This window comes from Genypterus blacodes, unplaced genomic scaffold, assembly GCF_046128005.1.
Source record: "Genypterus blacodes isolate CSIRO-AG114 ecotype Tasmania unplaced genomic scaffold, CSIRO-AGI_Gbla_v1 ptg000011l_1, whole genome shotgun sequence".
Lineage (NCBI taxonomy): Eukaryota > Metazoa > Chordata > Actinopteri > Ophidiiformes > Ophidiidae > Genypterus > Genypterus blacodes.
Window position 1 is genome coordinate 616,139 of NW_027466825.1, and position 21,544 is coordinate 637,682.

A 21,544-nucleotide genomic window follows, 5' to 3' on the forward strand; every position below is an offset into this window, starting at 1 on the left:
TGTGAACTACTTTGATATCTACCAGATTGGGATGAAAGGGGGAAAAGATCAGAGCTCTGCCAAACTGTATTGTATTCAGATTGATGGTCAGTTCTTGTTTCAGGGCCTCCCCATGGGTCACTTCCAGTTACACTGCCTGGGTCGCGGGATTTCCGGACTTCAAGGGGATTCAAGTCTTGCGAAAGATCAGAGCTCTGATGCAAAGGACTGATAGCTTCTGTTTGTGATGATTTTCTGATGATTGGCGGATATGGAGTCAAATGACTTCCCCTTCGAGCTAAATTAATCTGGGATCTGGGTCTTCTTGGTGGTTTGGTGCTTGGTTTGCTGATTAAGTTATTTGCGGCATGTGTGTATGACGGGAACTGGTTGAATTTGGTTTGTTGATACTGGAAGTCTCGCCCTCCATGCTGAGAGGAACCAGGGAAAAGGCTGCTTGTTGATTTCCCTCCACCCTTACCGTAAACTCTCAGTGTTCTTGCTTTTCCCAGTGGGAAGCGGGGTGGATTTTTATGAGGGCTGTTTTGATCGTAACTACCTTGCGTCACCCACTGAGGATTTGACTGATGGTTCATGATTGATGACATCCTCTTATCAGATTGTGTCATTTCAGTTTCACCAGGAGTTCCAGTTTTGAGGCCTTTTTCAGTCTGGGATGCCAGCAGATGATTAGAGGAGGGATTCTGCTGATGGTATTGATTGTAGACTGGTTTCACCCAATTTGAAGATAGAAAACAAGGGATCAATAATGACGTTTTAATCTTTTGAATGCCATTAGTGGCTGTTCAATACAACTATTAGAGATATACCAGAAGAAAAAAACATTCGGTTTACATCTAGGTTGAGAATCTTGGTTGAAACATCTATTTTAATTAAACATATGTCAAAACTACAAATCGATACACACTTTGTTTACATGCATTGTCAAGCTGACTTAAACACACCTCATCATAGTTGTTAAAGACGCAAAAGGCAGCAGTATTGACACGGCATGTTTGCACTTACCTATTGCAGCAGCTGAAAATGTTACAGATGACACCAGAGCTGCAGAGGTCAGCACACAGACACACAGGAGTCTACAAAGATAGAACACTCAGAAATATATACAGGAGCAATTTAGGGACTAATAAGGAATTTGCTTCCAATTCCATCTCCCTGTTTTGTTTAAAGATCTCATTTCTATTTAGGATGAATGCAAAATGACATTTACCTTGAGCCGGGAGCAACATTGGGTAACATGGTTGACACTTTCCACCCTGGATTGTTTGACTGACACAGAGATAGACCTTAAAATGTGTTGCTGTTGCTGTCAGTCCATGTGCTCTGCTTGTCAAACAAAAAAAGGGGTCATTCAGCAGCCGAGACACTGCTGGGTGCATGTGGCTCTGATTGGAGGCAATGCTCTTCACCTGTTGTTTGTTGTGTTACACTGCTTCCTGGATGTCCCTGTGACAGTTTGTTGTCTTCTAACTTACACCTCTGTTGACATTTACAACTTTCTATCATTGCCATTTTCAATTTATGTGCCTAAATCTGTTGTGTAGTTATCTTTAACCACATTTTCTTTTCAGGAGATTGTCTGATCATTTTATCTCTATATTTCTGAAGGTATTATTTCAGCTGTAATTGTGTAATTTTTATGACAATATGATGTATAAGGGGAGAGAGAGCGAGAGAGAGAGAGAGAGAGAGAGAGAGAGATTCCAAGTGAGACAACACCAGATTTTTTTTAAATTATTATTATTACCATTTATTTTTCTTTAAATATATAACAAATACTTAGAAAATAAATACATTCATGGTGAGACTAAATGTCAAATAATGAATCAATAAATATTTCACTTTTACCAACAATAACAAAAATTAAGTAACTGAGATTACAGAGTGGAATATGAAGAATAAGCATTTTAGTGCAGTTGTTTTATACTGTCCATGAGTTAAGCTAAATGCAAATCCTCCATCAGTCGTGCAGGCAATGTATAATCTCCGGTCCATGTTGGGAAATCATCAACATCATCATCTTAATCATCACATTGTCCAGGGTATCTGAGGCCACAGACTCTTCAAAACATGTTGCTGGCCATCATTGCGATAATCCGGAAATCATCATTGGTCATGCACACTGTGGAAGGAAAAAAACAAGACTCGTGAGAAAGAAGTATTCATGGCAAAATAAGCAGTGGCTGCCAAACACATTAAACAAACCACAATAGCTGCTATTGATTTGGATTAGTTATCATAAAACTGAAAAAGGCCATTATGATGTAACCATTTATGAGAGGTGGTGTTCTCTTAATGTAGCTAAATATGGCACAGTTACATCTGAAACTGTTGAAACTGAATTCACTGTCATTTTAATACTTTCACCTCTTTATACCCTAATTATGACAAAGCAACCTGAAAGTGTCTGGAGGTAGTCACAACACTGTGTAAGAGTAGTAGGATGAGTTGGCACCGTTTAAAAAGTGTTCCAGCAGCCTATATAGTAAGTCATAAACACTACATTTATATTGTGGTCCCTGTCTGAGGGTTTTACGCGCCACCACACCACTTGTTAAACTCTCTCCTCAGTCTGCCTCGGTTTAATGGATCCTTTCATGTTTGGATCCAAATATCCCACATCAACTTCTCAGGCAACACGGAAAGCACGAAAACGTGTTAAACTTCAGACGGGCTTGTTGTGAACCCACAGCCCGCTGTGTACTTACTCTCCCCGCCGCTCTGCTGTGCGTCCTGCCCGCTGATCTTCCTCCAAACTCGTCTCAGTGACCGCCGGAGCCTCCTACGTCTGGAGCCCGGGGGCGAGTGCTCCTCCTCGGCTGGGCTCTCGTGAGGGATCGCCTGGTCGTCGCAGTCGCCGTGAACCTGATCCTCATCCTCCCCGCCTTCCTCCACCGGGTCGCCCTCTTCATTCAAGACATCCGCGGCCACCATGAGCTCCAGGACGCACTCGTCTACCCTGAGAGCCGCTTTGATCCTTTCCTCCCCGGAGATGGATGTGACTTGCCGGCAAAGCGGGCATATGATTAACCTGTCCGGCTGCTCGGCTCCCTGGGGTTGAGAGAGAGCCAGCAGGCAGCTCTCACAGAAACTGTGTTTGCACTGGAGCTCCCGGGGACACCGCCGGCCCGTGTTGTACATTTGGTAACAAATTCCGCACTCCAGCTCTGAATACATCCTGCTGTCTGTGACGCGATCACAGTGAATCCACTCAAGGTATGAATGGAGAAGAGACGAGTCCACGTTTATAAGTTATACGCGTGTGCGTGAAGAAGTGGGAGGGACTGTAAGTTTGACAGTAAGCTTTATACGTTACCAAACACATGAGTCATACACTTAGAAATGTGACGTAGTGACTGAAAGCAACAGGTGACACACGCATAGACACAAGAGGTCTTTCCCCAATGTTGCTTTAACTTGTGACTCATTCCTTAACTCCGTGCAGCAAGTCACTCACACACACACACACACACACACACACTCGAGACAGTTTGTGACGCAGAGCAACTAGGTGCGAGTAGATAACAATAACAACATATAAAATAACATTCATTAGTCACAGTGAGAATGTGTCGCGGTGTTACAGTCAAGATAACAATAATAATAATATTTTATTGTCTATTTATAGTACAACTTCATCTTATCCAGAAATATAATCTGTCCTTTATACTGATACTCTTCAGGGAGTGTGTGAGTGTGACGTCAGCTCTTCCGTGGTAATCCCCAAACAATTCTTCTCTCAGTTGTACCCGTCTGAAACCCTTTTATGGTCATTTCCTCCTACTTCTTATTCTTGGCCGAAAGCCCTTGTGTTTTGAGCTTGTGTGTGTATCCTGTTCCATTTTCTTTGTTCATTTCCCAAATTTGCCCCATAGCATTTGGCTTTCGAGAAGTGGATGTTTCCTTATTCAAAAACACAATGTATCTTGAAATGTTTTGTAGTGTGTGTGTGTGTGTGTGTAATTCTTGTTGTACAGCGTGCTCAGTTTGTTCATTATTGTAACGGAAACTAGAGTTTGAAAGTTGACCCCAGACAAGGGCAATATACCGTCTTTGGGTTATCGTGTATCTTTATCAACAGATTCATAAAGTAAACTTAATAGCTCTCTATTTTTATCACTTTTGTTTGTCTGAAAATGAGACCTAACAAATAGTAACCATGGTAGCAAGATAGTTTTCAGCAAGTAAGCTTCAAACAAGTCTTGACAGGCCAGGTTGGAAACATCGTTTAAGCATTTTGTCTCTTCCGGCAACTGAATTTACCTCTCATAAATAACCCTTTAGAGGAAAACCCCCATGTTGTACACACATGAACTCTTTTGACCTTATAAACCTCTTAGTCTGCACTTCATGCCGCCCAGAACTAGCAATATTTTAGAAAAGAGAAGCAGTATGAAATAGAATGTCGTCTACTGTGAAGGAAACATAAGAACATTATATCTGAGTACAGTAAGAATAGCCAGGTCTAATATATCATTTTGTGTGATGTGTGTCCTGGTTACCTGCGTGTCACCAGGGGGTTAATTACTGCTCAGTAAACCACAGAGATGCCTCATGGGGACCTGACAGGGAGATGAGGACGGGTAAAATTAGGTGAGACGGAGTGAAAGCAGGAGGTTGTCTGTAAACCGGCTCAGACAAGTGGAGAATGTTAAGGTGGAAGCTGAGTGTTAAACATCTACAAAAGGATGAGATCTGTTCCAACATGAGAAGTGTGAAGAAAGAGAGGATAAATGCCAGGGTCGGATGTGGGCATCAAAGTGTGCCCTGATCAACGGGGTGTGTAGCTGGTGAGTGCATCTCGTATCTGCTTCTTAGTGTGTGTGAAGATGGAGAGTTGCCAGTTTCTCTCTTTGTCGTCATCGTGTCACTGAAGCCGCTGGCCTACATAGATACAAGAGTATTCATTCATTCATTCACACACAGCAGCCGCTCAGTCGGTAAACATCTGTGACATTTCTCCTTCACGGTTAAATTATCTATACAAACATTGTGAATATGGCTTACTGTAGATGCGGGCTGTTTACTCTGACTGCATGCCCCTCCGTGTGAAAGAAAATGAAAGCGAGAATGGAAACAGAGTACAATTATTCCGATTTTCTGTTGCCATGGACCAGTACAAAGGATACCCCATCTGCTAAGCAACAAACCCCCATGAGTGAGCATGGGTTGCCTTGGAGTTTCCCCATATGGGCGACAGACGGAAAGAAAAAGTGTCAATAAAGTACATGTGATGTATTCAGCAAACATTCAACAGATTCTATTCTATGGCATTTTCAGAATACACAGAACCAAATGCAGCAGGAGTTCTCAAACTGAGTTGTGTGTGTACCACCATTGGTACTTGGAATGCCCCCTCGTATATTCTGTTATTGCCAAATAAAACAAGTTTATATATTAAATAGTTTAAGTTCCATTCTCTTTTAATTAAGAATTGCTTTTCAGCTCATCTGGTCTTCACACACACACACACACACATGCTTCCATTCTGTGTACCCACATTGTAAAATATTCAATTTGACTACAGAATACTTGAGAAGCACTTGAGATTTGGTGGCTCCAGGGTGACACTAATTGTATCGTATACGAATAATGGTGGAATATTACAACACTATTGTAGCCTTGCATGGTCTTATATGTGGTAATATATAATCTAATATCTGTGGCAGTCTACATGGATCACATCCAAGGGCTTCTACTCTTTAAGTAAACATTCTTATCTCGCTGCCATCAACTCTACACATACACACACACGTTTTAATGGCGGCAAATTATTTGGCCTTTCCTCCATGATCTGTTGTGTATGTGTTTTTGTGTCAAAACAAGTCTTACAAGATCAGATTTGATGTGCACACCCACACACCCACACACCCACACACACCCACACACACCCACAGACACCCACACACAGATACTGTACATGCAGAAAACACCAGTAAAGCGAGTTACTGCTTCCTTTCATGTCTCCTCTCTTGCTGTGTTTATTTTTATATCCTGACTTGTCTGGACATGCTCTGGGTGTGTGTTAGGCTTGCACACACAGAGATATGACTGCATATTGGCAAGAGTGTCGGGGTCAATGCGTAAAAGCTGGCTGAGTGGTTAAATGGATGAATGCTATGACATACGCGCTGTGGAATCTCTTCATAAAACCGAGAAACTCAGCAGAAATGCCATGGATTTTAAACTCCACCAACCCATCTCCGAGTCTTTGTTTGCTTTACTTGTTGTGCTTCCTTTGTACTGTAGTGAATCGCAGTTGATCTTGAGGGTGTGCTCTCTTCACAGATTACGTATACTGTCCTCTGTTTACTGCTTCCTGTCTTCCCTGAGCTCCTAAATCAACATCAGGCCTTCTCTTCACACTACTCCCCATGATGGGTGAAGCTGGCTTGGCTCTCCAGCAGAGGGAGCAACTCAACTCCAGCACCACCTCAGAGGAGCTCATGGATGTGGAATGTCCAGTCTGCTACCAGGAGTACAACCAGTTCAACAAATGCCCCCGGATGCTGGCGTGTCGCCATGTCTTCTGCACCGAGTGCCTCCAGAGGATCCAGCTCTGCCCGTGTGACCCCCCAGACCCCCACAGCACACCAGCCATCCCTTGCCCCCTCTGCCGCCACCTCACTCCCCTGGAAACCGGGAATGCTCTCTCTCTACCCTGTAACTCCCGCATACTGTCCAGGCTGCCCCCTGTGTCATTCTGTCTGCCAGTTAACATGGCTACGCATCTGGCCACGGTCAGCCAGAGAGTGGTGCTCTCCATGGACACTGACAGCAGAGACACCCGCTTCATCATTCTGCCCACTGTCAGCCTCCGGGTACAGCAGATGCACCCGGACAGGCTGTACGGTGCCGCCCCAGGGCTCATGGGTGAGGAGGAGGTCATACAGCAGAGCAAGAGGACCCTCCTGTGTGTGCAGCTGATGGCCCTCATCTTCTGGGTGCTGTTTGTGATCATCTGTGTGATCGGGGTGGTGTTTGGCCCCAATTTCTTTAATAGAAATATGTAATTTTGAAATTTACCACAATTATCACAATCCTAAAAAGATATTTTGATAATAATACACCCCAAAATTTCCCCTTAACATTTCTTTATACATATTCTGAATCATGTAATGTACTTAATGAATGATATGAAGACAAACATCTCCCTCTAGTGGTTAATTTGGGGATAGGAAAACTGGAGTAACCGAGGGGAAAATAGTTAAAAACTAAACATGTCCTGTTTTCTTTGTAGTTTCATGAGTTTATCTTTTGTTTGTTGTTGTTGTCTTAGCCTCTTTTATAATGTCCATCTGATGTATGGCACTGTTCTGCCAATTAAATCAAACTGCCCCTATGTAACACAGGCGTAAACAATGACTTTACAGTGACCTTACTATGTTCAGTTGTGTTTCTATAGATTTTGTAGTTTCACTTTTTACTTTTTCTCAAATATGCATTTCACCTCTTCAGATACCGTGTTTATTTAATTGTTTTCTTAAGAATACAAACATTTTATTGTGATGCAGATGTGTATGTGCATTAATAGTATGTATGTGGTGGTTTCTCTCTAAATGGTGCAGTGTGGGTCTGGTTTTCAGTCTCGAATAATCTTAACGTATTACTTTATGCATACTTAATATTTATACACACATACCTATTATTGAAGCCTGTTCAGGTGCACTCATATATGTATAAACTGAGCTCTGGAGGTGTACAAGAAATCACTATTACAGTCAAATTAGAAATCCATATCCAATCAAATGTATTTGTAGATTACAACATACAAATGCTTAGTACTTATACGTTCAATTTCTACATACATTTTGCTGCCATGTATGTAATCAAATTCATTTTCCCATCATGGTATTTACTACTTTGCTGCAGTAGGACCTATTTCGTAACTTATACGCTTATACTTTACAGAGTGACGTGTTGTACTGTTTTCTCCATTACATTTGAGGTTTGCAGTGTACTAGTGTGTATGATGTATGGACAAGTTAGACCACTGACAGCATTGATGCTTCTTACATTGACTATTTCTCTTGTGAAGTACTTTTGCAAATACATTCTCATATTGTGAAAGAGTAAAAAGTCACGACATATAAATACTGTTTTTTTACTATTTATAGGGATTTTTACAATTTTTCCGCCGTTTTATACGACGGCTAAGTAGATTAATGTTGTATTTCGTCGTGATAATACAAATGTGTGGGGGGGGGGGCATTGCTTGGAGCATACGTAAGCAGGGGGGGTTGCGTCATTACGTCACACGCCGCGTTGGCTCGCAAAAAGTGGTGAAAAGTTTCAGACCCCCTCCCCTGTATGTTTTTGTTGGGGGAAAAGTTGTTGGAAGTTTCGCCGTGTGAATGTAGCGTGTCGCTCGGTCTTCGCCCCTCGGTAACACCGGGAATGCGCGTTTTGAACGGTGTAAAGTCGCAGCACGGAGTTCGAGCCGGACTTTATTTAACGCTTCACGGTGAAAAAACAGTGGCCACCATCGTTTCACCTCTGCCGTCTCGTTAGCCACCTAGCTAGCTCCGTTGCTAACTAGCCAAACTAAGTTAACGCTACCTCGCCTCACAGTGTTCCCTTTACTCCCCTCTCCCAACAGCCGAGATGGCGGAAACTAAAATAATATATCACATCGACGAAGAGGAGACGCCGTATTTGGTGAAGATACCGATTGCTGCCGAAAATATCACTTTGCTGGATTTTAAACAGGTTCTAAACAAGCCAAACTACAAATTCTTTTTCAAGTCTATGGACCAGGACTTCGGGTGAGCTGCAGTGATTTTTCCTTACGGGGAGAGGAGTGTGCGTGTGTGGTTTGCATGGAAAATAACAGTTTAAAGACCTGCTGTGAAATGTTTTGAATGTTGAAAAAAAAAAAAAAAAGGATTCTTTGGTTTGGCTTCACTTTACTGCGTTTGAGGCGAGTTAAGCGCAAAACAACAAAGACATGGTTTAAAAGGGGGACAACTTTAATGAAATCCATGCGTGGTGGCGTGTCAAAAAGTCATGCTATCTTATCTTGTGACTTGGCTGTTTGTATGTTTCTCAGGGCAGGCAGATTAAGCAGCCAGCCCGCTCGTTATTCAGCTAGATCGGTCTTAATTAGAACCTTAAAAAGGTAATTAATGTCCGAGTGTGTGAGTGTAAATGTTAAGCATATGTAGGCAGGAGGTATTTCTCCGAAAACATCATCATTACAATAGGAGGCATTCCCTGTCCCGGCTGCTTTTCTTCTCCCTAATCCTTATCCCTCCCTCCTCCCTGAGTCCATCATCTTGTGAAATCCTCGCCTTTTCTTTCTTTGCGGACTGGAGCCAAGGTTTTGTCTCCCCTCTTTAACACTTTGGCCTGCCAGCCATCCTTTCATTCCGTCGCTTCCTCCCCCCCTCCCACCCCCCCTTCTCAGTTTGCTCCTCTTTCCTCTCTCTGTCTCCTCTCTTCTATCAATTAATCTTTTTTTGTGTGGCCGCTGTGTGTTTTCCTGCTCTGGAATGCACATTTGTGGTTAATTCACCCGGTGAGACCCGTAGGGCCTCTGTTAAATGCATTGTAGTCCTGGATGAGTATTAAGTCTGTGCGATTTTTCTTCTTTTCCTCTTTGGATGGCACCGCGGAAATCTGTGCCAAGGAAGCTGCAACATCAACTCCCAACACCAATTTGAAGTGGATGAGTTCAGTTTTCAGCGAGCTGCAAGGGGCTGGAGGGCCACAGTTTTCCCCTCCTATTTTAATAATATCCATTGTTAATATTAAAATCTAGGATATGGATATTGTGAGTCATCAACACGACCTTAAATACTTCTAAATTTGCCAGCCTCCATGAACTGAAATGGCTAAATGTGAAGTTGTTCTCATCACACTTTAATATGATTGCAAATGATTCTTCTTCTTTTCCAGCAGATGTTTAGATTAAATAAGATAGGCCCTATAGTTTAGCCTTGATAATTTCCCGGTTCATTACAAACTGTAACTGACAATGGAAGAAGTTACTTGCAGACCTCCATTGGACACACTTCTAAAAATCTTACAACATCTTGCTAGTTCCAATTGTTTTGTTTATTTGCTCTGCTGAATGAAAATGTAAATCGGACCCTTGTGTTCCTCTCTCTCTCAAATCTCGTGTGTGGATATGGACTATGCGCCTGGTAATGATGTGTGCTAATGTGTAATGGGTAAAGTAATATCTATTGGCACTGTCCAGTTTCACCAGGCAAGGGATGAGTCCATTTAAGCCGTGCGTGCTTGTAAACGAACATAATGAGGCAGAAATACCTATTCTCCACAGAACCACCTACGCCAAAGTCGTGAAATAACGGGGGATTCTTTCAAAGTGAGTGAAACGGGAAGCGTTCCCAGATCTGAACCCAAACTGCACTGCGCTGGCATCGCACTCTCTCATCGGAATATCTCCAACCGAGTTCAGATGAAAAATTTGAAACATAGCTCCGAGTCAGCTGTCCAATCAAAGCAGGGACAGTTTTTTTCCCCCGTGGCCCAGGAGAGGAGTGTGTAATAGTGTGTGTTTTCATTTGCTCTGGTACTAGGCCAGCTGTCGACTAGAGCTGTGTGTGTGTGTGGCAGGGGGGGGAGACTCGTGGAGCAGGCCAGGGCCGTTGTGGGGAACCTGGGGCTGGACGGAGGCCATTTGTCGGGCGTCTAGGGCCAGAGATGGAAGGGGAGAGAAGGAGAGAGAGAGAATGTTGGAAGTTCTGGAGATTCTGCTCGGTACATGTGTTGTTAGGTGATCGGGGGTATTACAGAGATTAGTGAAGAGCTGGGAAAGAGTTGCTGTACTGGGTGTGAGAAGTTGGAGCAAGAACAGGAGAGAGGGGGGAGAGCACAGTTGATTGTTTTGGAATTTTGGCAGAATGCAGTATATTCCAGGGCTGTTTGTGCATTATTGGAGGTATTTAAGAGTGTGTGTGAAAAGACTGACAGTGGTCGGTTGTTTGTTCGGAGGGCGAAGGAATGAAGACAATTACACTGTCAGCAGAAGAATGTTGCATCTGTTTATCTGCCCCGTGGATGCATTTCCTTTCGGAGTGTGAGAGGGCGGAGGGGGGGAAGGATATCTGAGGGATAAACTTGTTTAACTAACATCCAGTAGCCACGCGGAAAAAGTCTAGGCTTTGGTCTCGCAACCGTTCCCCCCAGTGCCCACAACAATCTGGCCCTATGCTAACACTCGCCCACAAAACCAGCACTCAACAGCTGCTTCCGAAAGCCCCGACGGAGCCTGGCCCACCCTCACACACACACACACACACACACACACACACACACACACACACACACACACACACACACATACACATACAAGAGTGGCAAATGAAGCTTTAAAAAGGAGCCTCTTGAGGAGCCGGTCCAGTCAAGTGTCCCTCTATGTCGCTCTTGTGTCCATCTTTTATCCCAGTCAACTGTTCTAGCCCATTGGCACACTGCTGGTGGGAGGAAGAGCGCATAGGAGGGATATACATTACCAGACAGATGTGCTTCTTTGTAAAGGCTTTGACCGCGTGTGTGTGTGTGTGTGTGCGTGGGGGAGCTCAGGCGGCCTCCTCGCGGCTCTGCTGGAGGCCGTCTGGACTGTAGTTAAGAGGATTGGCGTTGCGTGCATATTCAGCAGAGAGGCTTGTGTAATTTGCAAGGAGGCACAAAAGCCGAAAGAATGCGTGTGTTTTGGCTCATTGTTGGGACAGAAGGAATTCTGTAGCGTCCCTACAGTTTGCAGAGGGAAGCGAAGAAGGGAGGTTTGTCCCTTTTTTGGCTGTGGCGGTTTTGTGCTTAGGCTGCATTTTAAATGGTGAGGTCATCTCTCAGTATTTTGTAGGTGGACTGTACATCTCATTTATCACACAAGTTGATTTCATGCTTTCCTTTTGATGTGTGAAACCCTCCAAACATTCCCCCTTCATAATGTGTCCTATTGTACGAGTGTGCCGCACAGCTCAGGCCGGTGCAGGTCAGTCAAGTGATCGATGGAACACAGAACATACGCTTGAAGCAAAGATGGTAAATGCAACAGCTTTAGAAGCACTTTGGACCGGCTCTGTTCGTCTGTCCTTTGATTTAGCTCGACCTGTTTTATTCATCGTCTTAATAGATTTCTCTGTGTTCTATACGGTAACCTAATTTATTCCTCCCCCATTTACAGTTTCGCTGTTTTCATTTTATGACCCTGCACCCCCCACCCCCCCACCCCCCCCCCCCCCCCGCCCTTCCTGCTGTACCGTCCAAATAGCACATACCATGGTATAATGTTTTGAAGGTAGAAAAATTTATACCTCCCAAGTCCTCACTCTGTTTCTGTTTTTCCAGGGTGGTGAAGGAAGAGATTTCCGACGAGAGTGCCAAGCTGCCATGTTTCAACGGCAGAGTAGTGTCATGGGTAAGGAAGAATGCCAAGGAAAGTCTTTTTAACAAGTTGGTAGCTGGGGGTCATCCAGATTTGACCTGCTACACTTTCTCTATATCCCGTAAACGACTCAATATAACTTAGTTTCTACTATGGCTTCTCTGAAAGTCAGCCAAAATGATCAACCGGCGGCTGTTTGTCCCATTCCCCCCCTCAGATAAATGATTTGTTCCAATTCAATGATGTATTTTAATTTGAGACGTCGGGGCAATAACTTTCCGTAATTACAAATCATCATTTTCTGACTCTTCTGGTCAGTCTTGTAGTCGCTTGCAGTTTCGCTTTGGTCCAAAATTCCTAGCTGATCCAGTAAGAGTGGGGGGGAAACCCGAACCAGAGTCCAGACACTTTGACCGGGCTCCACAGATCTGAGGTCCAATCCTCGTGTAACTGCAGCTGAAGCCAACAGAACGGTTTAGCTCGACTATAAAACGTTCATTTTAAGTGTTTAAATCTGTTAGCCTGAGGGTTTCTTGTATTGTTTTTGATTCCAAATGAATTACTTAGACTCAATCGGGACATGACTAGTCTCCTTTGGTGGCCAGTGTCGTCGTGTCAGTCGTTCTGAAAGTCGTCTCCAAACTTTCCCTCTCTCCAGAAGGGCCCCGTTGTACCCCACCCTGCAGGTTACAATTTGAATGGAGACAAAACATCGAGACTTGGCCCAGATAAGCAGGTTTGAGGCCGAAGCATCTGTTAAGTGCATAAGAACGAGGGAATGCATTAAAGGAGGGGGGGGGAACAAAGCCAGGAGACCAGAGGGACTGATATGTGATCTGCATGCCAAGATGGATGGAGCGATCCCAGAAGACGAGCGTTTCTCAGTCGCACAGCCATTAGCAGGGGAAGAAAGAGCGGAGGGCCGACTCGGTAAAGAGGGCGAACGTCAACCTCTCGCCGGCTGATGGACTCGACCCGGCTGAATTGTTTTGACAGGCGCCGCAAAAGGGGAGACGATTGTTTAGCTGAACTCATTAGAACGTAACCAAACTTCCCAAATGTGGAAAAGGCCAGGCCGGCGGAGTATGAAATCTGAAACATGCCTGGGTTTTTGCAGGCGTTTCCATTTGGACCTGTGGTGATTTGCAGTTGAAATGCCACGGAGTGTACGGTCGGGCCTTTCCAGTGTGTGTGTGTGTGTGCGTGTATTCGGGCGACGCTGATTTAATATTTTAATCACACAGGCTGATGTGTTTCTGAGTCCACCCTTCCTTCCCTCACTCACCTTGTGTGTGTGTGGTTAAGGTAATTGGAGGCCCTGCAGTGTTCAGGTCTTGATTGTCGAGGTGTGTTACTTTGTGCGTGTATGTGTTTGTGCGCACTTTTGTTGTATAATGAAGAGAGACAGGTTAAGTGTAGGATAGCGTTTCAGTTTGCCCCCGAGACGTCCATCTGAATGGAGCGCAGTGTTTGTGTGTCAAAGTTATTGACATTGTACCCATTCTCCCCTCTCTTCCCTCTTTCCTCTTCCTCCTCCTTTTCTCACCCTCCCTCTTCCTAAATGTACCCAAACATCTCTCCATTCCCCCACATTGCTCCTACATGATCTTCTGTCTTTTCTCCTCGTCCCGTCTCTCTCTCTCCCACTCCGTCCCCTCTTCTCTCAGTTGGTATCCTCAGACACTCCGGCGGCAGAGCCACCCGTGGCGGTGGTGCCCCCCGTGGAGCCGGCCGCCCAGCCTTCGCCCCCTCCTCCTCCCTTGCCACCCCCACCTGCCGAGAGGACCGGGGGCATCGGCGACTCCAGACCTCCCTCCTTCCAGTGAGCAAAGCACCGACACTCGCTTGAAAATGCAGTGTTGCTAACATTCAGGCCCCACGGTTTCTCCTCTTTCACACTCCGAACACTCAGACGTGTGTAGACTCACACCCATGTTACTGTATCTACTGTATCTTTACCTGACTATCGCATACACTCCCAGTATCAAGTGACTACAAGAATAGCGGGAATACTATAGCTCATTTGAACCCGATCTTAGCCGGGGCCACCCACCGCTACGAGCACCACGACGTCTGCGAAAACACACAGGACCTCAAGACAAATGTACACACTGTTCAAAATGTACTCATCCATTTTAATTTCTTTGGTTTTGGGATCACAAAACGCAAGAGTTGAGGGTAACTCTTATTTCAAGGGATTTAAGTAGGAAAATGTAGTTATATATTTTATTTGCATTCAGCCATCCCTAATAGCTACCCTTCTAAAAACATCTCAACATAAGTATTTACAATTTAAAGGGCTTCTTAGCGTCGTCCTCGGCTACTCCAAACTCATCTGTGCAGTATGAGGTCTGGACCTTTTTTTTCAGTCGGGTCCCAGGTTCAGCGGGAGTTCGCGTCCCCGACCGCAGCCTCCCTCTGTGGCTCCGGTGCTCTCATGCCTTTCTTATGCTTGGACCTCGTCCTGTCGCCCTGCTGTGGCTGCTGCTCCTCGCCTGATGGTTTACATTCTGGTTTTCGGGGCAAAATGAACTTATTTATATTAAGAGTAGATTTTCTCGTCATGCTAGTTTGAGATTATTGGGTGTTTTTATACCTAAAGAGGCGTTATCTTATCTACATTCCTCCTTTGTTCATCACCAAAAAAAGAGAAAAACTTATATTGATGCACAGGACTGAGTGTCTACACCAAATGACCTCAGCTTGCCTACAAGAGTGGGTCATATATTTGGTATGATGCGCCCTTCCAGTAAATTGGTTAATCCTTCTCTGTAACCCAATGTTCCCCAATTGCTATTAAACAATAATCGTAGCTGACAGGCTAATGGAGGCTTACGTGACAGATTTGTGCATGTCTCCCCAGCAGTGACGGGGCGGTGAGGTTTGCATTTGTGATCAGAATGTGCGCATGAACACTGTGTAATTATGGCGAGGAAGTACAATGGAGGTAATCCTGTCTTGTATTTCAAACAGTAAAGCTATGGGAGATGACAGGTTCAGACATTTTCTTGATACACTGCAATATGAGCTCATAATATGGTTTCTTAATGTCGAGAACGTTACGTTTCCTACAAAAAATAAAGGACTTTAGACTGAAATTGACTATATCTCAACTAAAGGCCTTACTGAATCATTTTAGTTCATTACAATTCCTTAAGAAATTGATGCCATTCATCTTTTTACCAAATAACAACAGTTCCATTCCTTCCATCCTGATGTAAATGTGATCCTGTTTGTGCCTTTACAGCCCCAATGCTGCAGGCAGTGTGGAGACCTTGGACGAGCAGACTGAGACAGAGTCTGTAGTTTCCTTCAGGAGAGAGCGACCCCGACACAGAGAGGGCATGGAGCAACACGGTGAGAGACAAATAGCGGAGCGCAGTGCGGGTGGAGATGCTCGTATTCCACAAGCTCTCATTTAGGATCGTACGCCATCAAGATTTGGCATGCTTCCATCCTCCACACAATGAATCCATGATATAAATCAAGGAATGACGGGAAGTGAGGGGCGCTCATGCCTTTGCCGGCGAAACTGACATGAACAAACACGTAAACGCTCCTCGTCTCATCGTCTGTCTCTGCCGCTCCATCTCTGTCTCAGGGCCTCGTGTGAATGGCCAGAGTCGCCTGGAGCGCCACCTGGCAGGTTACGAGAGCTCCAGTACGATGATGAGCAGCGAGCTCGACACCACCAGCTTCTGTGACTCTGAGGACGACGACACCATGAGCAGGTGAGAGCCGTGGGCCGTAATCAGCTACCTCTAATTTTGTGTATCCATAATGAAACTAAGTAGATGTAAGGTATCAAAGTGTTATTATAACTACTATTGGTAGTCTACCTCATTTTTAAGGAATTTAATCCTGTCGTTTTGTATAATTTGCACTTCTTCTTAGGTATTTATTTTGTCATTTACAACAGAAGTCACCACTGTTTTATTGTAACCAGCTGCCTAATTTAAAGATGTTAATTGGGTTTTGTGGGCTACACGCACACACACACACACACACACACTCACACTCACACTCACACTCACACTCACACTCACACTCAAAAAAGGGTGGGTGGAGGTTAAAGCAAGCCTATTAAAGGTTTATGGAGGCATGTTTCTCTTTTGACCTCTCACCTTTTGTTGACTTTTGCCCATGCAGGTTCAGCAGTGCAACAGAGCAGAGCACAGCCTCTAGGCTTCTTAAAAGGCATCGCAGGCGCAGGAAACAACGCCCCCCGCGTTTGGAAAGGGTACGCACTGCTCCCTCTGACAAATGCTACTATAATATCCTCGGCAACCTCATACAGTTCCTTATTTTTTGTATCTAAATCACTGCTTTCAACTTTTTAGGCTTCGTCCTTCAGCAGTGTGACAGACTCCACAATGTCCTTGAACATAATCACCGTCACACTCAACATGGGTCTGTAAACTCCTCCTGTTCTTGTTGATCATGGATCATTTTCTCATCTTGTACATCACTTCTCATCAGTATTCTTCATCACTTATAAATGCAGAGAAGTACAACTTCCTGGGCATCAGCATTGTGGGCCAGAGCAACGAACGGGGGGATGGAGGTATCTACATTGGCTCCATTATGAAAGGAGGAGCTGTGGCTGCAGACGGTCGAATAGAACCTGGGGATATGCTCCTGCAGGTTAGATGATCCAGATGGAAGACTACTAGATGTTACATATTCATTCTTCTTCTTTTTTTCTTTTTAAATGCTACTCTAGGTATCTGTTGTTTGTCTGTTTGTTTAAAACTCCTTTCCTATGCTGTTGTACCCGTCAAGGTGAACGACATCAACTTCGAGAATATGAGCAATGATGATGCAGTACGAGTACTAAGGGAGATTGTACACAAACCAGGGTGAGTTGTTGGCCTCGTTTTTGTTGTCAAACCACAGACACGGATCACCGCTCAACAATGATTCTGATGGTTTCTAATCTCCTGGTGTTCTGTTCTGACAGGCCCATCATCCTCACGGTGGCTAAGTGCTGGGACCCCTCGCCTCAGGGTTACTTCACTCTGCCTCGCAGTAAGTAGTGGACCTCTCATCACTTCTTAGGTCTACAGGTTGGAAAACTACCTCTTTAACCGTCTCTTAATCTTTTCCTGTCCTCTATAGATGAGCCGATCCGACCCATTGACCCAGCAGCATGGGTCAGTCACTCCGTGGCTATGACCGGGACCTTCCCTCCCTACCCAGGCAGCTCCTCCCTCAGCACCATCACCTCCTCCTCCTCCGTCACCGAGACTGAACGTGAGGGCCTCTTTCCTTTCTATCTAATCGTCTCACTTTCCATGGGCTGTAATTTATCTCTATCTTTGGTTTATTTTTAGCTCTCCCTCATATTCAAACAACAACAACCCTTTCATAATGCGACATACACCCTCCATTTCTGTACCATGCCTAGTTTCTTTGTTAGTATTCATTATTCTCCACAAATGACACCAGTACAAGAATCACCTTTCACACCTTTCTTTCTGCCTTTGTCCCCACTCTTATTTCGTGTGATAAATTATGTCGACCTCTTTCCTCTCTTTGATCTCTGCATCAGTGTTTAATCCTTTCCCTTTTTGTCTTCGACCCAACTCCTATTTCGTCTCCTCATGCATGTCTACACTTTCCCATCCCGTCATTTCTCCTAAATTACTCTTTCTTCCCTCTCCAGGTTTTGATGACTTCAACCTATCGCTGCACTCAGACATGGCATCAGTGGCCAAGGCCATGGCCTCACCAGAATCGGGCCTGGAAGTCAGGGACCGCATGTGGCTTAAAATCACCATCCCCAATGCTTTTCTTGGTAAGACATAAGAAGTGCAGGCGAGGGGGAAAAAGAGCACATTAGTTTCCTGAACTCCTGTTCGCCTCACAGGACTTAACAGGGCGTGCATTATGTTCTCAGAATTAAAACCGTGTGACTGGTGGGAGGGAAAAAAATCCCCAAGTACGATTCCCTTATCTGTCTGAAAACATCTGTTAAATGGGAATCATCTGCCAGTAAATCATTTAAACACGGAATACATTCTTAAACTATGTCGTTTGTAAGTTTTAAAAAAAATAACTGTTTTTAAACTTTTGTCATTCCAGAATTTAAACCTTCTTGTAACCGCTGTTATTCATCCAGTCACTCTGTGTAGATGTAGGGGACTGACAGAATAAAAATATTCTTATATTCACAATCTAATCAGGGTCCTCTAAACAGGGTTAATGTCCACTTGTGTATAGATCTTTGACTAGACAGCGATGATCCAAAATGTTCATGTAATCTTACTAAACCTTTGTTTATTTATGTCATGAATGTTGCCTGTGGCTGTTTTTATGGTTTGCGCCTGGAAGCCTGTGTGTTGTTTGCGTAAACACGTATGCTTCTAATTCTGGGTTGTCTCTGCGTCGATCTGCAGGCTCAGATGTGGTTGAGTGGCTTTACCACCACATTGAGGGTTTCCAGGACCGGCGCGAAGCCAGGAAGTATGCCAGCAACCTGCTGAAGGCCGGCTTCATCCGACACACCGTCAACAAGATCACCTTCTCTGAGCAATGTTACTATGTCTTTGGAGATTTAAGCGACTGTGAGAACTGTGAGTAACTCTTTTTTTGTGTTACATTCTAACAAAATATGAATCTTAATCACATTTATCTACAGAAATAATAGAATTTGCTGTTTGTTTTGGTGAGCTGGACATTAATCCACAAATTCCCTCCCCCTTGCTTGCCCAGACATGGCCAACCTGTCTCTGAATGATAACGATGGCTCCAGCGGGGCTTCAGATCAGGACACTTTGGCCCCACTTCCCCTCCCTGGAGCCTCCCCGTGGCCCATGATGCACACCTTCCCCTATCAGCCCTACACTGCACATCCCTATTCCAGCCAGCCCCCGCCGTACCACGAGCTCACCAGCTACAGCTACGCCCCTGGCAGCACTGGCAGTCAGCACAGTGAAGGTGAGCATGAACAATTACCTGAATGTTTATGATGTATAATTAACAGGATGCAAAACCACCCTGCTTGTTCCTATGCCTAAGCAGAACACAGGTTTTTGGCTTTAAAGCCAACTTCAAGCAGTCCTGCCTTCATTCCTGCATCTCTTTATTTCTGTCCCCAGGTAGCCGAAGCAGTGGGTCAACGAGAAGCGAGGGGGAGAGACGGCGCACCAGTAAAGGTCCTGGCAGCACAGTGGGCGGGGGAGAGAAATCCCCATCTGGCGGGGTGGTGGAAGGTGGCGGGCCTGACTCGCGCTCTGGCAGCGGCAGCGAATCAGAATACTCCACTCGCAGCAGCTTGAGACGTGGACACGGCTCGGCCGCCCCCAGCGAGCACAGCCACGCCTCCTCCCAGCGCTCGCATCACCACCGCATCCCCCAGCCCCCACACATGTCGCCCTACCCGCCAGGTATCCCCCTGCCTTACAACCCCATGATGGTGATGATGGTACCTCAGCACCCGCACCCAGCCATGGCAGCCGGACACCCGCTTCCCCTTTCGCAGCAGCTGGCAGCGGCGGCCATGCACCCGGCCCTTCCCATGCCACCCTCCTCCACTCCAGGTGGACCTCCCGGTGCCCCGCCCACCCGTGACTTGGGCTCCGTACCGCCAGAGCTGACTGCATCGCGCCAGTCTTTCCACCTCGCCATGGGCAACCCCAGCGAGTTCTTCGTAGATGTCATGTAGTGGCGGAAATGGGCTGCAAGTTTTTGTCTGTCTCGGTGTGAGTTACCATTCATGTGACGTCGGTGTACGGTTCCCAGTTGTTTGACAAGGATCTGGTGATAGCTTTTCAAGCTGACAAGGGCCTATTAGATTGAGGGCACTTGTTACAAATTTGGTGTGAACAGGGTTAAACATTGAGGAGGAGGAAGATGACATTGAATTTAACACAACTAATGTGGGATATGACCGCTTCACATGTGTAAACAAAGATTTACTCACTTACTACAGATTACACAATCACTTTTCAGTTCCAATCTCCTCTTTCCGATCTTTGCAGAGAGCTATCAAAAAGCCTTTGGACCAGTCATTCAATACAGGCTTTATTTGTGGCTCTTCCCTTGCTTGTGCTTGTTCTTCCCCTTGATGAAGGGTGAATGAAGAGCTTGTAGGGTTACTAGAATGTCTGATTGAGTGCCGTTTTTACAATCTCAGAAAACAGTTAAATGTCATTTTTTTTAAAGGAGGGGAGAACGTCCCTCAGAACTTGCATATAAAGCATATGCAGAGCTGCCCAAGCTAGGAAGCACACTGACCACATGATAACACTAGAGGGTGCCAGTACGCTGCCTGATTACCTTAAAAAATATACGATCCAGTGTGTACAGTGTGTCTGGCCTTAACGGGAGCATATCGAGTGCCTTAAATCTCCATGTTTTAGACACTTTCACTCTCCAGGTACACATAATAACTCGTCTTTGGAAGATTTCATGTTCAGCATTGTTTAACAATGAGCATTTTTTTTTGTATATATTTACTACACATATGTAAATGCACCAGTACAGAATAGGAAAACTCTAATGTGAAAACAATAGGTCCAAAAGATGTCAGACGAGCTTGTGTTTAGTAATCACTGTCTAGGCCTTGTCGTCAAATGACTGTTGTACCATGTTTGTCAGTATGTGACTGTAGAGGCTTTATGGTACTAAAGAGAGGAGATAATGAAAGCGGTACTTTCTGATTGCATACAGTGTATATCTTAAAGTAGCTGTGAGCCAAATGTCCCTGCCCCATGCCTATTTTTATGTTAATGACTCACATTATTCAACCATTTCATTTTTGTATGAGTGACTATATAAAATCATGTGTAACCGAACTATTAAGGTGCTAAATGAAGAGTCAAATTTTTCAAAAAGAATGACATTGACACTATCACATTGTTTAATTTCATATTGTCACCTTTGTTTGTGTATTTGAGAATAAATTTGATACTTACATATTGGCCAGTGTAATTTATTGTTCAAAACATTTTGAAAACAAATTGCAATAATTATGATGTACATCTTAATAGGCACACTACAGAGCTGGTAAGTATCAAACTTTTATATAGATAGCATTCAAATATACACACACCTCCAGATTTTATTATTGAAACTACAATCATCACTACAGTCATAAATGATTTGCACATCACACTTGTTACAAATAAAGTATAGTTTTTAGTACTTACCGTTCAAGAAAAAGTCAAATATAATCGATATCGAGCT

The 21,544-nt window shown here is 44.6% G+C and overlaps 3 protein-coding genes across 3 annotated transcripts; 2 read left to right on the plus strand and 1 right to left on the minus strand.

Moving 5' to 3' along the window:
- Positions 1–1,740: 1,740 nt before the first annotated feature.
- Positions 1,741–3,279, minus strand: LOC143007857 (RING finger protein 227). The gene is made up of 2 exons (XM_076159344.1): positions 2,709–3,279; positions 1,741–2,122 (listed from the first exon to the last, which is right to left on the minus strand). Exons 1-2 carry the CDS (start codon positions 3,175–3,177, stop codon positions 2,064–2,066), a joined length of 528 nt encoding a protein of 175 aa, XP_076015459.1. The 5' UTR covers positions 3,178–3,279; the 3' UTR covers positions 1,741–2,063.
- Positions 3,280–4,368: 1,089 nt separating this feature from the next.
- On the plus strand, positions 4,369–7,348 carry LOC143009520 (E3 ubiquitin-protein ligase RNF182). Its single transcript, XM_076161527.1, has 2 exons — positions 4,369–4,790; positions 6,289–7,348. Exon 2 carries the CDS (start codon positions 6,375–6,377, stop codon positions 7,011–7,013), a length of 639 nt encoding a protein of 212 aa, XP_076017642.1. The 5' UTR covers positions 4,369–4,790; positions 6,289–6,374; the 3' UTR covers positions 7,014–7,348.
- Positions 7,349–8,272: 924 nt separating this feature from the next.
- dvl2 (dishevelled segment polarity protein 2) lies at positions 8,273–21,274 on the plus strand. The gene is made up of 15 exons (XM_076161093.1): positions 8,273–8,765; positions 12,319–12,388; positions 14,023–14,177; positions 15,603–15,712; positions 15,957–16,086; positions 16,505–16,595; positions 16,696–16,765; positions 16,860–16,999; positions 17,138–17,214; positions 17,316–17,383; positions 17,474–17,608; positions 18,021–18,152; positions 18,754–18,930; positions 19,070–19,294; positions 19,456–21,274. The coding sequence occupies exons 1-15, from the start codon at positions 8,605–8,607 to the stop codon at positions 20,019–20,021; spliced, it is 2,307 nt and encodes a 768-aa protein (XP_076017208.1). The 5' UTR covers positions 8,273–8,604; the 3' UTR covers positions 20,022–21,274.
- The last annotated feature ends 270 nt before the right edge of the window (positions 21,275–21,544 follow it).

Excerpts from the sequence above, each read along its gene's own strand:
- LOC143007857 (XM_076159344.1), bottom strand. The coding sequence starts at position 3,177 with ATGTATTCAGAGCTGGAGTGCGGAATTTGTTACCAAATGTACAACACG. Across the intron at positions 2,123-2,708 it reads ACAGCAGAGCGGCGGGGAGA|TGTGCATGACCAATGATGAT; the intron begins GTAAGTACACAG and ends TTCCTTCCACAG.
- LOC143009520 (XM_076161527.1), top strand. The coding sequence starts at position 6,375 with ATGATGGGTGAAGCTGGCTTGGCTCTCCAGCAGAGGGAGCAACTCAAC.
- dvl2 (XM_076161093.1), top strand. The coding sequence starts at position 8,605 with ATGGCGGAAACTAAAATAATATATCACATCGACGAAGAGGAGACGCCG. Across the intron at positions 16,766-16,859 it reads CACCGTCACACTCAACATGG|AGAAGTACAACTTCCTGGGC; the intron begins GTCTGTAAACTC and ends TTATAAATGCAG. Across the intron at positions 17,000-17,137 it reads CTGGGGATATGCTCCTGCAG|GTGAACGACATCAACTTCGA; the intron begins GTTAGATGATCC and ends GTACCCGTCAAG.